The sequence below is a fragment of the Rhinolophus sinicus genome, linkage group LG07 (assembly GCF_036562045.2).
Source record: "Rhinolophus sinicus isolate RSC01 linkage group LG07, ASM3656204v1, whole genome shotgun sequence".
Lineage (NCBI taxonomy): Eukaryota > Metazoa > Chordata > Mammalia > Chiroptera > Rhinolophidae > Rhinolophus > Rhinolophus sinicus.
Window position 1 is genome coordinate 51,931,855 of NC_133757.1, and position 14,695 is coordinate 51,946,549.

At 56.3% G+C, this 14,695-nt stretch overlaps 1 protein-coding gene and 1 long non-coding RNA gene across 4 annotated transcripts in view; one reads left to right on the plus strand and one right to left on the minus strand.

Annotated features, from left to right (window-relative positions):
- Positions 1-12,341, plus strand: part of LOC109454824 (uncharacterized) — a 135,185-nt gene extending 122,844 nt beyond the window's left edge. For 2 of the 3 annotated variants that reach the window (XR_012498526.1, XR_002138528.2), the window contains one exon: positions 10,639-12,341. This is a non-coding gene — a long non-coding RNA (uncharacterized LOC109454824). Of the gene's footprint in view, positions 1-5,629; positions 7,700-10,638 lie in introns of those variants that run through there. The other variant, XR_012498527.1, reaches the window with a different exon arrangement.
- Positions 1,259-5,384, minus strand: ZNF503 (zinc finger protein 503). The gene is made up of 2 exons (XM_019746006.2): positions 4,521-5,384; positions 1,259-3,800 (listed from the first exon to the last, which is right to left on the minus strand). Exons 1-2 carry the CDS (start codon positions 4,848-4,850, stop codon positions 2,166-2,168), a joined length of 1,965 nt encoding a protein of 654 aa, XP_019601565.2. The 5' UTR covers positions 4,851-5,384; the 3' UTR covers positions 1,259-2,165.
- Positions 12,342-14,695: the final 2,354 nt, after the last annotated feature.

Here is a 14,695-nt window from a genome sequence, read left to right on the forward strand (position 1 = left end):
CTGGGAGAACCCAGAACGGCCTGACCCCAGGGAGAAGGGAGTTCGGGGTATGAGCTCAGCGTCGCGACTGCATGGTCCCGGGATCCCAGGAAAGGCGTGCTCTGGGCCCAGAGCTCCTGCGGACCCGGAGGACGAGCACCCAAACAGCCAGAAGTAGAGTCACGCCCAGGCCTGGAGTATGAGTGTGTGTGTGGGGGGGCACAGGGCTTCGGACCCCCTCCCCCACAAATTAAAGATCAGAGCTCTTCTCTGCTAGGTTCCACTGGCGCTTCAGGCAGTTCAGTCCCGCCGCTCAAGTTGGGGAGAAGGGAGAGGTGCGCGCGGCGGGGATCAGTTCCGGGACGGAGGGTCCTACCGCGCCTTTGCTGAGCAGACCTTGAAGCCCAGAACCACACTCGGCGACCACCTGGTCGCCCCAGCGAGGCCAAGAAAAGGTGCAAGGACCCTCGCGGGGTCGAATTTGAAGGGGCTTCCGGGTCCCGTGCCCCGGCTCGCTCTCCTGCGGCGCAGACTGGGACAGGGCGCTGACTGCAGAGAAATTGGGACGCGAAAAAGAGCCGCGGCGCCAGCCTGCCTCGGGTGCCGACTCCAGAGAGAGGAAGGAGCCCAGGCTGGGGGTAGGGGAACGCTAGAAGGGTCGGCTGGCGCCCACCTCTGTCCCTCCGCAACTAGAAGAAAAGGAGAGCGAACTCATTTTCCCCCGAGAGACAAGAGGATGCCGGCGCGCTCTTCCCAGGCCTGGGAGACAAGTTCCTAAGCGCCCTCGGTCACCCAATCTATCCCGGCTGCCTGCCCAGGACTGGGGATGCTTGGAAAGCAAAGGGAGGGACAGCGGGCAGCAGCACCTCCCTGGGGCCGAGGCCAGGCGGTGGAGTCCCGGCCTGCGCCGCTCTCTGCACAAAATGAAACCCAAACTCTCAAAAATCTCAAGAGGAAATATTTTTGAATCATTTTTTTTCTTTCACATTTAATAAACCAGGCTGCTGGGAGAAAAATTAAAAACAAAATGAACGATAGCTAAGGACACTATCTTTCCAAATTGTGAAATCCCCCTCTTTAAAAACATTTTTCCTAAGGCCAACCCCACGACTGGCCTGCCCTTCCGAAGCCTTTGCCTCTTCCTGAAAATCACAACAAAACAATCGGAAATGCGGCCAGTCCTGGGAAGGAGTAGCCTTGAGGCCCAGGGGATCCACTGCGTCTGAAACTGTCATACTCTTCTTTCTCTTTAGCCAAAAAAAATAAAAAAAGATAATAATAATAAGAAAAACCTTTTAATACATCAAATATACGGAATTTTAATCTTTAAAGCGATACATTGTCTATTATTTTAGTACATGACGTAAACCTTACTTGTCCCCTTCTCAGCGGGTGGACTTAAAAATTAAAAATAGTTAAGTGTTCCTTTTAAAGAACAAAATAAGGCAAATGAGGTTTTGGAATAGAATTGTTTTTCCTTTTTTTTTGTTTTCTTCCAGAATACATACAAAAAAATACCCATTCTCTTCCGATGGTATACACCTTAAAAATAATTGCAATTTGAAATCAGAGCTGACAAATTGTGACTTGTTTTTTTTTCATTTTTTTGTAACAAACATGCATGTAAATTGTGTTTCAATCAGACATTAAATAAGAACGTACAATACAATCATAGCAATTTTAAAGTAACATTAAAGAGAAGACCTCTAGTTCTGTGGCGGTTTTGTATTTATAATCTACAACGGACAGGAGGGTTTGTTTTCCATTTTTACCCTCAAGTTTTAATCCCCCCCTTTTAACCTACGGAGCTCAAACTAAATAATGCACTTTAGAACCACGGGTCCGCTTGGAGCTAACATAAATAAATACCAGTGTCCACCGATGCAGTCCTCAGACGGACACTTTCTCAATTATTTTTTTCCTTCTTTTTCTATAAAAAGTCAAATGATATTTTTTCAACTTTTATAAAGTTTGGGTGAAGAGGTGAGGTGGGGGAAAAGGGAGTTTCCCACCGGGTCTCGGTCGCTGTTTCGGGTAGATAGATACGGTATATATTTTTTTCCTTTCCTGGCCCGGGTCATCCCCACGCGCGGGTGACAGTAGCTTCTCCCTGTTCCCGCCCCTCCCTCGGCTCCTCCCCTGCCCCCAACTTCTTTCTCTCCCCTGCAAGCCCTCGCGACCTCCTCTCACTGATACCCCAGAGCCGAGGCCGTGGTCAGTCTCTGTCCATAGAGGGCATAGGGGGAATAGTAGGGTCCGGTGGCGGCGGGCACCGGCACCGGAGCGCCAGGCGTGGGGAGCGGGCTCTTGGAGTACGGGTGGTAGCGGCTGCTGAGTCCCAGGGCATGGTGGGGGCTGCGCAGCGCCAGCGTCCCGGGGCTGCCCGGAGCGCCGGACGTGGGGATGTGCATGTGGCAAGCCATGGCTGCCGCTGCGGCGCTGGCCAGAGACGACGAGCTGGGGTAGCCCGACAGCAGTTTGTCTGTCCCGGGGAAGGCCGTATGGGTCCGCAAGTGGCTCAACAGCTCTTCCGACGTGGCGAAGCGCTTGTCGCACGGCCCGTTAGCCGACACCCAGTTGCAGATGTGGGGGAGTGGGTCGTTCGGGAGCATGAAGCCGTAAGGGTAGAGAGGGTGGCCGGCCAGGGAGGGCGGTGTGGCGCCCGCAGCCGCCGCAGCCGTTAGAGATGAGTGCACACCGTGCAGCGGGTGCGTAGGGTACACCAGCGGGTATCCGGACTTGAGAGCCGCAGCCGCCGCGGCTGGATCGTGGGCGCACGATGCGCTGGCAGCCGCCGCCCCCGCCAGGTGGCTGGCGCAGTGGTAGCTGAGGCAATACGGGTCCCGGCACAAACTGGCTGTCATCACCGACGGCGGCGACGCCCCGGCTAAGGGGCTCGAGCCGGCCGGCTTACTGCAGCCCAGAGAACCCGCTGCGGCCGCCGCCAGCTGCGCCCCCACCAGGCTTCCGGGCTTGGTGGGGTCCAGCGCCACACCGTGTGGCAGAAACTGGGGCGGGTAGCCGGCATAGGCCCCAGCCAGACTGCCTGGGTAGGTCATGCCTGCGGGAGGCAGAGGGAACACTGTCTGGCCCGGCTTGTAGGGCGATACTGGCGCCACTAGCCCTGAGCCCAACACCGAGGAGGAGGTGGGCGCGCTGGGGCCGGAGCCGGAGCTGGAGCCTGATGAGCCGCCACAGTCCGAGCCTAGACCCTTGCCTCCAGGGCCCCCATCTGGATGCTGGTTCACGTCCACATTAATCCCGCCACCGCAGCTAATCCGGCCGTGCGCCAGCCCGGTGGGTCCCCCTTCGGCCGAGGTACCCCCGGAGCCCTTGCTGCCGCCACCGCCGCCGCCCGCGTCAGGGTCCTTCTTGTCGTCCTTGCCCTCCGGGCCGCCCCCGGCCGAAGGCAGCATACTTCCTGGCGAGCAGGCCGAGGCGCTGGAGCTTGGACTGCCTGTCCTGGGCGTGAATGGCTGGCAGGTGGCGCTCGGTACCCGGAATCCGGACTTCTCCGCCGAAACCCCCCCACCGCCGCCGCCACCCCCGCCGCCACCGCCTCCGCCACCTCCCTGCTCCTTCTTATCCGAGCCGGGTTTGGAGTACGGCTTGAAACTCGACTTGTCCTCCACACCGATGTCACTCAGCTTGAGGGGGCCTGACTTTCCGTCCTTGTCACCCCCGGTACCGCCGCCGGCACCGCCCGCGCCGCCCCCACTGGAGGCGACCGAGGAGAGTTTGGAGGAGGGCGAGGGGTCGGGCTTCCCGATCTGCGAGCATGTTTGCGCCAACAGCGCCAGCGGGCTCTTCTTGGCATCAAGCTGCGGGGTCAGACGTGGAGGGGGGCACAAAGAGAAAGAAGGGGAAAATCCTTTAGAATCTTGGCTCCCAGGGTTTAAACGCCCTTCTGTGACTGGCCGTGAAGACCTTCCCTGCCCCGAGGCGCAATTCTAGGAGACACCCCCTCTAAACATACACACATTCTCGTCCTTGAGAAAGGTAGCAGACCCCTTCCTTCCAATGAGGATCTTTCATGCCCTCTCTGGATTTTTAAAAAACTCACAAAATGTTTTGGTTTCTGAACCCTTGACCCAGGACTGTACAACCCCCACCCCCACCCCAATCCCTAATTCTTCAGAGCAAGGACTCGGGGGGTTGCGCCTGAGTGGCTGTGCAAATACCAAATACCAGTTTCTGAGGAACTGGAGGACTGCGTCTTAGGAACCGTATTTCGGACTCCTATCCGTCTTCCGAAAGTGAGTGGGCCCGGGTCGGGGTAGGGGCTTTAACACCAAAGGGAGAAACAAGTTTTGGCTGCCTTGCCCCTAGCATTCACACCCCATTCTACCTCCTCTTTCCTTTCTGCCCTAGTTTTAAGGTGTGGGAGCACTAGTCTCTCCCCTCATCCCGGAGCTGAATCACCCCGACACCACCCCCCCACACACACAACTTCCACTCCCAGATCCTCCCGAGAGAAAGAAATTCCGTGAAGCGGCAGCCACGGCGGTGGTCCCAGCACCATCTAGGGAGAGGATCCTTACCTCGATGGGGCTGACAGGCGTGGAAGGCAGGGGCTGCAGGTACTCGGGGTGCAAAATGTGGCCAGTCCGTGCCGTCAGCATCTTCAGCACCTTGATGGGCAGTCGGTTAGCCTGGCGGAGAGGGTCAGAGGGGGGCACAGCGTGCACAAAAGGCTTGGTGCTGCAAGCGGGGGACGAGCCTGGGCCGGGGCCGGAGCTATTTCCAGAGAGCGCACTGGTCCAGGCAGGGTCCGCACTGCCGCCTCCTCCTCCTCCTCCTCCGCCGCCGCCGCCGCCGCCGCCGCTGTGCTTACTGCTTCTTAGGGCAGAAAGCGAGGGCGCTGTGCTCATGACCCACCCGCGCGCATGGGAGCAGCGGGGGGAGGGCTCCGGGAGGCGCGGGGCGGGCTCTGGGCTGCGCGCTCGCCCCGGGAGCAAGAGCAGCAGGAGGTGCTGGCGCGGCGGCCGCGGGCGCCCAGCGCGCCTCCTCGGTGCCTGGAGCCAGAAGCGAATAATCCTGGGTGGCCCGCAGCAGAGCCCCGTCCGAGCGGGAGGAGCGGCCCGACTGCAGGAGCGCCGGGGGGCTCGCCGTGTCCGCCGCGGGCTGTGCCCCTGCGCTGCGCACTCGCGGCCCGGCGCTGGCGCTGCTCTCTGCGGTGTGAGCCGCTGCCTGTCCAGCCGGAGCTCTGGCGAGGAAACTCACTTCAAAAGCAGCTGCACCAAGGGGGAGATTAAAGCCTTTGCCGCCTTCCAATCAAATGGGAGCCCGAGGTGATTGGAGGGTCAAGGGGATGTGACGCGTCCCGCGCCGCCGCCGCCGCAGCTAGGACTCTCAGCGCTGGTTTTAATGGGCAGCTCCCTCTTCGCCGCCCCCCCCCCCGTGTCCCCTCCCTCGATTTCGCTACGAGGACGAGCTGGACTTTTATTCTACGTTTGCTATCTGCCGCCTTCCTCTTTTTTTCCTCCTTGTCGTCCTTCCTTTTCCCAGCTCGAAAATAAACTGAAACGTTTTACAGAAGGGTGCGTGTGAGGAGCAGATTGAGGTGCTGTTCAAACGGAGTACCCACAGGAGTCTCGATAACAGTTGGACTGTCAACTCCAGGGGCGCAAGGGGGCCCGCACACCAAATATTCTCTTTTCCTCAGTAGTTGAAATCTCTCGCTGTGCGGCCGCCAGGGTATGGAAAGGTGGGGAGCGGGTGCTGGAGGAAGTCAGCCCTCCCGCTTCGATTTCCTGAGATTCGGTGGCGGAGAAACCAGAAGCTAGGTGGGCAGCGGAGGTGGTGGCGGCTCATCTCCGAGCTCTGTGCTGGGCTCCCCGCCCTTCCCGGCCACGTGACGCCCGGGGACTCTCAGATTGGGGCAGGAACGGGGGTCACATGTTTCCTCTGTTTCACACTCAGCCCCCCCGTTTCTTACTCTCCCCTGCCACCCTCTCTTCTCCCACCCCCAAAGTTCTTTGGGCATCTCCACCCCTCCATCAATTGTCAATGTTCCTCGACCGCAATCAATCAGTTATTTGTCAGCTCTTGTCAATCCGCCCGTGATTTATGTCAGCTTTTGTTGCTGATTACAAGGCGGGTGCGACTTGAAGGGGAAAAGAGAGAGGGAGAGAGACGGAGAGAAAGGAAGAGACGGAGGGGAAACTGGAGTAGGGGGAAAGAGGAGCAGCCTCCAGGGATGGGAAGAGTGTGGGGGCTCTAAGAAAAAGAATGAAAGAGGGGCAGGAGGCGCTCAGTGTCAGGAAAATGAATAGTGAGAGTAAAGTGCGCAGGTGTGCGTAGGGCGCTGAGAGGGGTGCGCAGGCCTGGGGTGTGTGCTTTGCCCCTCTCGGCGTCAGAGACATAGATACACCCTTCCACCTCTGGGGACTTGGGTCCGTTGGGGCCGCGGAGTTTGGAGCGGCTTCGGGTACCTGAGACCGGAGGCTGCGACTCCTAGCTTGGGAGATATTTTCTCCCCCGGGATATTACTCGGGGGCGTGTAGCGTTGGGATGCCAGGCTGCGAGCCTGCCGCAGACCCTACCCTCCGTAGTGCCTTGACCCCAAACTCGGAGACTTCTAAGAGGCACATCACCAACGTAACCTTGAGGTCAATGGTGGGGTACCCCCTTCAATTGACCTCCCCCCCCCCCGGGATCGTGAATAGGGTTGAGAAACTGCGAAGAGGAGGCCTGACCGTGGGTGTATAGGGGAGATACGTCTCAGGCTCACTCAGCCACCTTCCCCAGTCCTCCCCCACTGAGCGCCATCCCAGCAGGCTTGGTAGACGGGGTTACTCCTGGCTGTTCGCTTGAATTTGTTGGAACGCGGAGCTGGGATTGACCTGCGCTGCGAGAGCACAGGGAAGGAACGAGAGAGGGAGGGGGCTGCTGACTGTGGGAACGAGGGCTCTTCCAGGGAAGCCGAGCGGGACTGCCGGGTTCCCCTCGATTTGCACCGTCACTCGCGCGGTTTGGAAGGATGAGGGGAGGCGCTGTGCGTGTCTCCGTGTATCTGAATCTGGGTGCACAAGTGTGTATGTATGCCTGTGACTCTGTGAGTTGTCAGAGCTTTGATAGCGTCCGGAGCGAGTTCCGGAGTCACCTACAGAAAGTCGCAGAAATTGGAAGGGGGGCGAGAGGAGGATATATCCCCTTCCTCAGAAGGATTTGGAAGACTTTGAAAATCCCCTCCCCCACTTTTCCGCCCCGGCTCTTCTTTTGTTGTCAATTCTTTTGATAAATGGTTGGGAAGGGAGCGTTGGGAGCGAGGAGCCTGTCAGTACCCGCGCCGGAGGAGGGGACCGGGCCTGGAGACCCGGTTTCCACCCCCGCTCTCCAGGCTTGGAATCCCGTTCGCGCCAGGGTCGGGTTTCCGACCTGCCCTCGGGGTGCTCTCCCTCTCCTCTCTAACCACCCCATTTCCCTCTCCCCCATTTTTTCTCTGTTTCCCACTTCGCACAGGTACCGAGAACTTTCTGGGGTGAGTTTCAGAATTTTCTTATAGACATTCATTTCCTGTGTTTTAATCTTATCCCTTGATTCTTCAGGTTGGTAAATTTCACGAGACGGTAACTTGACTAAAGATCATCTGGAGAAGAGGCGAGTGAGGCGGTGCCTATTTGGGGCTGCTGTTTGTTGGTGTGTGTATGTGTGTGTAGGTGTAAGAACTTACCTGCATTCAAAGGGGTTTGAAGTGTCTGTGCGACAACCGAGGAAGGTGAGTTTGGGAGACGTTGGTGAGGCCACAAGCAAGGTTATGAAAATTGTCTTGATCGTCTTTGGGGAGCGAGTCCCAGGTAGCCCTAACCTGTCTCTGAAGAGCAGCCTGTGAGGCCGCCTGTATCCTGCGGGTGTTGGTGTGTATCTGTGTTGTAGAGTGCGCGGCTTTGGAGGTGTCGGCCCAGATCAACTGTAGAGCTCCCAGCTCCGCGATCCCATCCGTGGGCCGCATGTGATTGCGGCCTCCCCTCGAGGCCGGGACACTGAATCTTGGGGGCACCGGCCAGAGGTGGAGGCGACCACGGGCGTGCCCTACCTCCTTACCCCCATCTCCACACTCAGTTCTTTCCCTCTCCTGGAATTCCAGAAGCTTTCTTTTTATGCCGGGCGGCTCAGAGGCGGTAGCCCCAGTACCCAAAGTGTGGGGTAACCAGAGAGTAGCCCCTGTGTCTCCAGGAACGGTGTTGCGCGCTCATGGTCACGGTCCGCGTGCACTCGCTCTTCCCAAAAACCAACTCCGAAGGTCCCAGCGCACGGGGGCGCCTGGCGGCCTGCGCGCCCTGGGCTTTCAGGAGGCTCCAGCAGCTGAGCCTGTGCATCAACGGGGGAGGCCGAATCCCCGTAGGCCATGGGGGTGGGGGAGTTATTAATTACTCTGTGCTAGGCCTAACGCCTCCAACCCCCAGCGGCGGTTGGCGTGGATGTCCTGTGGGTTTTATTTGCACACAATGGAAATGATTTGTTTTCTCTAAAACAGGAGTGGGCATGGCAGATATTTGTGGAGGGGGGTGGGAGGAGAAGGAAGGGGAGAGAGTTGAGGAAAAAAGTTTGAAAATGCCTTGAACTATTCACTGTCGAGATGGCTAATCAGTATTGAGGCCGGAGGGCAGGCGGGCCGCCTTTCACCGCCGCTTCCCTTTCATCTGGGGCTCGGCGGAGGCGCTCAATTAAAAGCCTATCAGTTTGTAAGTAAATCAACGCCTATCAGAGTTGTCACATCAAACAAAACGATTATTATTGCAGCCCGCCTCCCCTATTAATCTCCTTCGAAGATAATCCGCCTGACAGGTCAGGCCCGGCGAGCTGGAAAGTCTGGCCCAGAGCGCCCAAACAGTCCGGGACTGGCGTGCGCCCCTGGGGGCCTTCCCACCCGGGTCCCGCCCCACCCTGTGGTCCCCCGGGAGGGGGGAGAGAAAAGAACGCGCGGAAACCGCTGGACCAAGGCCTAAGCCTCTGTACTGGGAGCGGGGCCCAGATTCTCGGGGCTGGTAGACGACGGTCCTGGATGGCCCTTTCCTTTTCTCGAGGCCGAGGAGGCACCCGCCTTGCGGGAGCCATAGCCTGGCCGGGTCGCGGTGCCTCCCCATGGCCTGCACTCTTCTTCGCTCGCCTCCCCAGGCTCTTTTTCTTTTTTCCTCTCTATCTTCTCTTTTTTGTTTCCTCTCCCGCTTCTTTCTTGTCTCCCTAACCTTTTCCGTCTTCCTCCCCTTTTCCTTTCCCCTTTTCCTACCTGCCAAGGAATATTTCCTATTCTCTCTCCCTCCTCTAGGTATGCCGAATATACCACTCCGGTGCAGTCACGCTCTCTGAAGCAGGGCGTTCTCAGGGCCCGGGTTATTTCTCTGCGGAAGGGTTGCCTCAGAAGTGTGTGTAATTCCCAGGAACTCATGACAAAATCCTTCCTAATTTTTCCCCAAGCAGGGGCTCTCAGAAAGTCTATGCCTGTTTAAGGATTGCGTGCGTTTGGAGGTGTGAGAAAAAAAGAGACACCAGGGCAGTGAGATGGGTGGACCTTTGCAAGCGCCCTATTCTGGAATTAGTATTTGGCTCTGGAATTTCGCTGCTGCAATGTCGCGGACCTCGCTGACGGCGTTGCAAATATGCGAAGGAGTCCCACAGGGCATCTGGGCCTCAGCACCGAGTGTGTGAAGGGCTGCCTAACATTCCATAAGTAAATACACTCAGATAACTTCTGCTGTGGCCTCAAGCTAGTGCTCCAAGGTTGAGGTGGATCCCGCAGGGATGTGAAATCCTGGCTTTCTTTCCGAAGGTGGCCTTCGGCTTGGTGCTTTGGGACGCCTCAGAACTAAGCAACACCCGCCCTTTTGGAACTCTTGCTCCAAATCATTAGGCCCAAATGGCTACTCCCTGAGCCTGGAGTGGCCAGAATTGAGGGACGGTTGAAGTATCTGAGGAAGAAGGGCTGTCCGCAGGACCCCAGGCCCTGCTACCATAAATTCCGGGTTCGGAGCCCCGCGAAGACTCCCTCACCGCTTGTGTATCCGAGAGAACCCCCCAAGGCAGTGTTGGCCGTCCGGGGTGAGCCTCTCCCAGTAGTCACATCCGGGTCCGAGGCCACGGATATCGAATAGAGCCCACCTCAAGGTGCTGGGCGCTCGAAGCTGTAGGACTCATGGCCCTCACCCCGGGTTCCTGAAACCCCCCCATTCGTGAGCACTTTCCACAGCTGATCTGGTAGGAATATTTATTTTACCCAGAAATATTGTAGCGATGTAGTGGCTCAGTTACCTGCACGCCTGTTTTTCTTAAATGTATTTCACCTCTGCCACACGGCAGATATTTAAAGAGGTACATATACTGCACCTCTCAACGATGCAGAACTCACTCTGGCTATAGGAAATATTCGCTGTGTGGTTATTTGGACATAAGTGCTGTCTTGAGCCCAGATTACACCCAAGCAGGGGCTGTAAAAAGACACTTGCTCTGGAATTTTCCCAACTTAACTTTATGTGCACACACTGAGAATTTAATATTTTATATACCTCTATAGATCTAAATATTCAGATGTTATGTTACATGCCCTTGAGCCGGAAGCGATCTTCCGTTTACACTGGACGTGGAGTTATTTGTATAATTTTCACCTCCCTGCACTACACATGAATCTTGATCTAATAAATTCAACCTTGTCATTTTTAGAATCGACGGGATTTCTCTGGCTGCGGTTTGCATTGCCTGTATACGAATAAATCCAGCTCTCAGGCATCCCCGCAGGAAACGGCTTCTAATTCTCGTGTACGCAGATGCATCTGTCCAGCGCGGGACACAAGGTGGCTCCTCATGCTAGTGAGGCTGCAGGTCTGGCCTCCAAGGGAGACTGGACTATCAGCGCCCTTGGGCCTAGCGGCCCCAGAGTGCCTGGCAGCCCCTACTTCTGCCGGTGTTTCGGGAACCAGCCGGGCCGAGTCCGCCCGCGGCGAAAATTGAAAGCAAATTTTGCAGCAGGTGAAGCTCTAACTTTCTTCGACGCCAAGTTTGCAGCAAAGATTCAGTGGAGGCATTGGAAGGACAGCGCGCTGGTTTGTCAGCGCGAGAGGTGGGGCGACGGGCGAAAAGAATACAGGGCCGCCGAGCCTGGCCAGAGGCGAAACGCTAGGGAAGGCACCTCCCCTTCCTTATTTCTCGCCAACTTCTCGGCTTCATCCGTAAAAATAATTTCCAAGGTCCTGCGAACGCCTAGGATGTATTTGTGGGTATTGCACCAGGGTGGCGGGGGCTTTGTAAAAGTTGCAGACAGAGCTCTGCCCGGAAGCGGCCGCCCAGCGGAGTCCAAAAAAGATTTGGGACGGGATCTCCTTCCTCGAGGCGGAATGGTCAGAAATCCGCCTGGGGAGCCCCCTGTCCAGTCCTCTCTCTTCACCTCGAAACCGCGCGTAAATAACCTCCTGCCGCTGCACTGCAAACTTCCCGGCGCTGCGCCGGGGTCGGCGGGCGAGGCAGGAACGCAAAGCCGGCCTTCGAGGCCGCCCCTCCGCCGGCTCAGCCCCAGCCCGAAGACAGACTTGCGCAGAAGTGAGAGGACTAGTGTGATTCCGGCTCCCATGGGTTGCCCAGACCATCACCGCCTGCCTCCCTACTCCCCCGAGCGAGTGCTTCCCCCTGGAAGCAGCAGTCTTGGGGGGCTGGCGAGGGCGCAAAGTGCGCGCGCGGGCTGGCGCGGGGTGGGGGGTGGCGGCCGCCGGTCTCTCCGCGGGGCCTGTCGCCGGGCCGGCCACGGCGGGTGAGTGATGAGGGCAGAGAAGGGCGCCCATAAATCGCGGGTGTCAGGGCGAAAAACTCTCTTTATTGTCTGCGTGATGGATGGGCCCGGGGACGAGACACCAAATACTTCGTATCGCCTTTAAATGGGAACACATTTTCCGCGGCCATAATTCATGTTTTTTAAATAGAAAGTTTGAAATGTTGCCTATATTTCACCGGCCCTGACATATTTATGAATCGCTCCCTGCATGCAAATATCATTATTTAAAGCGCCGAGGAGAGCTCGGGGGAGGGGTGAAAGCGCAGCCCCCGGGGCTTGGGGGTGGTGAACCGTGGAAATGTGGCTGGAAGGGGGGCATCTCCCTAAAGTGCGGACAATGAGGCGCGGAGGAAAGCCGTATCCAAAGCCGAGCGCACCGGGGGTTCCACTCTGGCCTGGGAGGCTCCCCTCTGGCCCCGGACCCCAGCACAGCCGCTCCCGGAAGTTTGAGCGGCTTGGGGCAGAGGACAGGCCCTTGCTCCCTGTGGGGAGACCAGGAGGCATTCTGCGTCCCTCTCCCATGCCCTGATCAAAGCTGAAGCCACCTTTTCCAAGAAGGAAGTAAAATAAATAAATAAATAAATAAATGAATAAGAATTTAACAAACGCAGATAATAATAATAATCCAACATGTATCGTGTTCTTTACCATTGCATCGATTTTTATTGATTTTCATTCTGCAAACCCGAGATTGTGCGCGCCCAGGCAGGGCGACTGTCAGACCCCAGTCACCGCAGGGAGTGGGTGGGGGATAACCCTCCGATATCGCGGCCCACACCCACCCCCACCCAACCAGCTCACTACTCCCAGGCATAACGGAGCCTGCGCAGGACTCTGGGCCACAAATGATCCGGCCCCAAGCTGTGGGGTCTTCTGCCTCCCCAGTGCACCACAGCCCTCCTGGTGTCTGCGTCTGCCCTCCCCGAACTCCACTGGGAATATAATCGCTTTGGAAAAAGGTCAGACACTTGCCGTCAGCCTCTCTCCTCTGCCTGTCCAATCTGGAGGCACCCACACGTGCGCCCTCACTAGCGGTCTTTACCTGTACAGTCCCCCGCGGCGCCTGCGGCCGCTCTGGTAACAGAGAAATAGGAGGGAGGGCGGGGGAGTGCGAGAGACCGAAAGCACCACCCGAGACAGCCAGATACGCAGACTTGGGGCATCCTCTTCCGACCTGGTGTTGGGGTCCTGGCCGAACTCTGCCTAGGAGCCGAGTTGAGCAGGGTAGAGCTGACACGGAGAAGGGCGGGGGGAAAACTGGCCTCCGGAGGGCGGGGCGGGCCTGGCGGCACTTCCGCTGGGGGCGGGGCCGCGGGCTGTGACGCCGACCCCGCCCCTCTGTCACTCCCGCCCGCCCTTACCTCTCTAGGCTCTGCCTCCGCCCGCCGGGCTGCAAGATCTCTGGCCCCTGCCTGCCTCAGGCCTGGCATACAACTCGGGTCTCCCGGGAGGGCAGCTAGTAGCTCCTTTGCCCCAGCTGGTGGTTCTGTTTTAGGATTTTTAAATCACAGGAACAGAAGGACATACACTCTAGCAACCTTGCACATAAGACTGTCAAATTTTGGTCTTTTGGTAATACTGAGACTTGCCTGGCCCAGTGGCTCTCAAACATTCTCTGGGATCTGACCAGTCATCTCCTCGCACAGTAGGGAATACATATGCGTGCCCACAGGGTCCAATCTGTCTTTCAGGAAGAACAAAAACAAAAGTTAACACTTTTTGAAAGTTTACTTTGTGCCAAATACTATCTAAGAACTGTACATAAATCATGTCTCGTAGCAATTCTCTGAGGTAAGTACCATGAATGCCTTGTTTTATAGATAAAGAAATTGAGGCACAGAGAAGAGAAATGGCCTTGCCTCACTCCCATCTCATTCATGTTCTTCTCCCTTCTTCAGAGCCTCAGCATCCCAACCCATCACTTTTGGGGGATCTTGCTGGGCTTTTGCTTACCTTATGGAGGTATTGTCTGTGTCTGGTTCACCACATCCACTTGCAGGTGAGGCCTTGCTCAATGGGAGGAAGGCCTTCACAGAGGAGAAAAATATAAATGAGATGGGCTCAACTTCGCCCCTGGGCAGCTCCTAGCCTGATAGGGAAACTGGACCAAAGAGCATCCGCCTGTTGTTTCTCTATACTTCCTGCCAAAGCCTGAGTGATCTTAAAAAAAAAAAATAAATAAAAATAAAAAAGCATGTCAGACCATGTTTCTCTTTTGCTTAAAAACCCCTGGGTTCTCATTGTTCTTAGGATCCAGTTGAGTGCATGGCTGGCAGGTCTCTGAGGCTGGATTTGCCTCAGCTCACCTTTCTGCATTTGTCTGTCTCCTACTCCCCTTCAGCTTGAGCTCAGCTACCCTGTTTCCTTGAAAATAAGACCAGGTCTTATATTAAGGTTTGCTCCAAAAGACACATTAGGGCTTATGTTCAGGGGATGTCATCCTGAAAAATCATGCTAAGGCTTATTTTCCAGTTAGGTCTTATTTTTGGGCAAACATGGTAGTAATGGCTGCCTTTTGGTTGCTTAAATGTGCCATGCTACTTCCCACCCCAGGACTTGCTAATGCTTTTCCTTCTATAGGGAATGAACTTCTGTCCTTCTCTTCACTTGGCTCACTGCTCCTCTTTATCCATGTCTCATCCTACATACCACTTCCCTGAACCTTCCCACCTGGTACTGAGTCAGGGCTCCCTAACCCTCTCTCAAAGCACTTAACCACACTGGGGATTTCCTGTTGAGAGTCTATCCCTTTCATTGGAGTGGTAACTCTGAGGGGTCAGGGACTGGGGCTATTCCTTCAAGGAATTAATGAGGAAAAGAACATTTGTATATACTATCAACTGTGCTGAATGAATGAATAACTTTTGGGGTTAAAAGCACTTTTGGGGACCAGCAGTAAGTGTTCTCTATGGTTTCACATCCTAAGATGTTTTCAGTTTAATAAGGGAGATAACA

Excerpts from the sequence above, each read along its gene's own strand:
- ZNF503 (XM_019746006.2), bottom strand. The coding sequence starts at position 4,850 with ATGAGCACAGCGCCCTCGCTTTCTGCCCTAAGAAGCAGTAAGCACAGC. Across the intron at positions 3,801-4,520 it reads CGCCTGTCAGCCCCATCGAG|CTTGATGCCAAGAAGAGCCC; the intron begins GTAAGGATCCTC and ends CTGACCCCGCAG.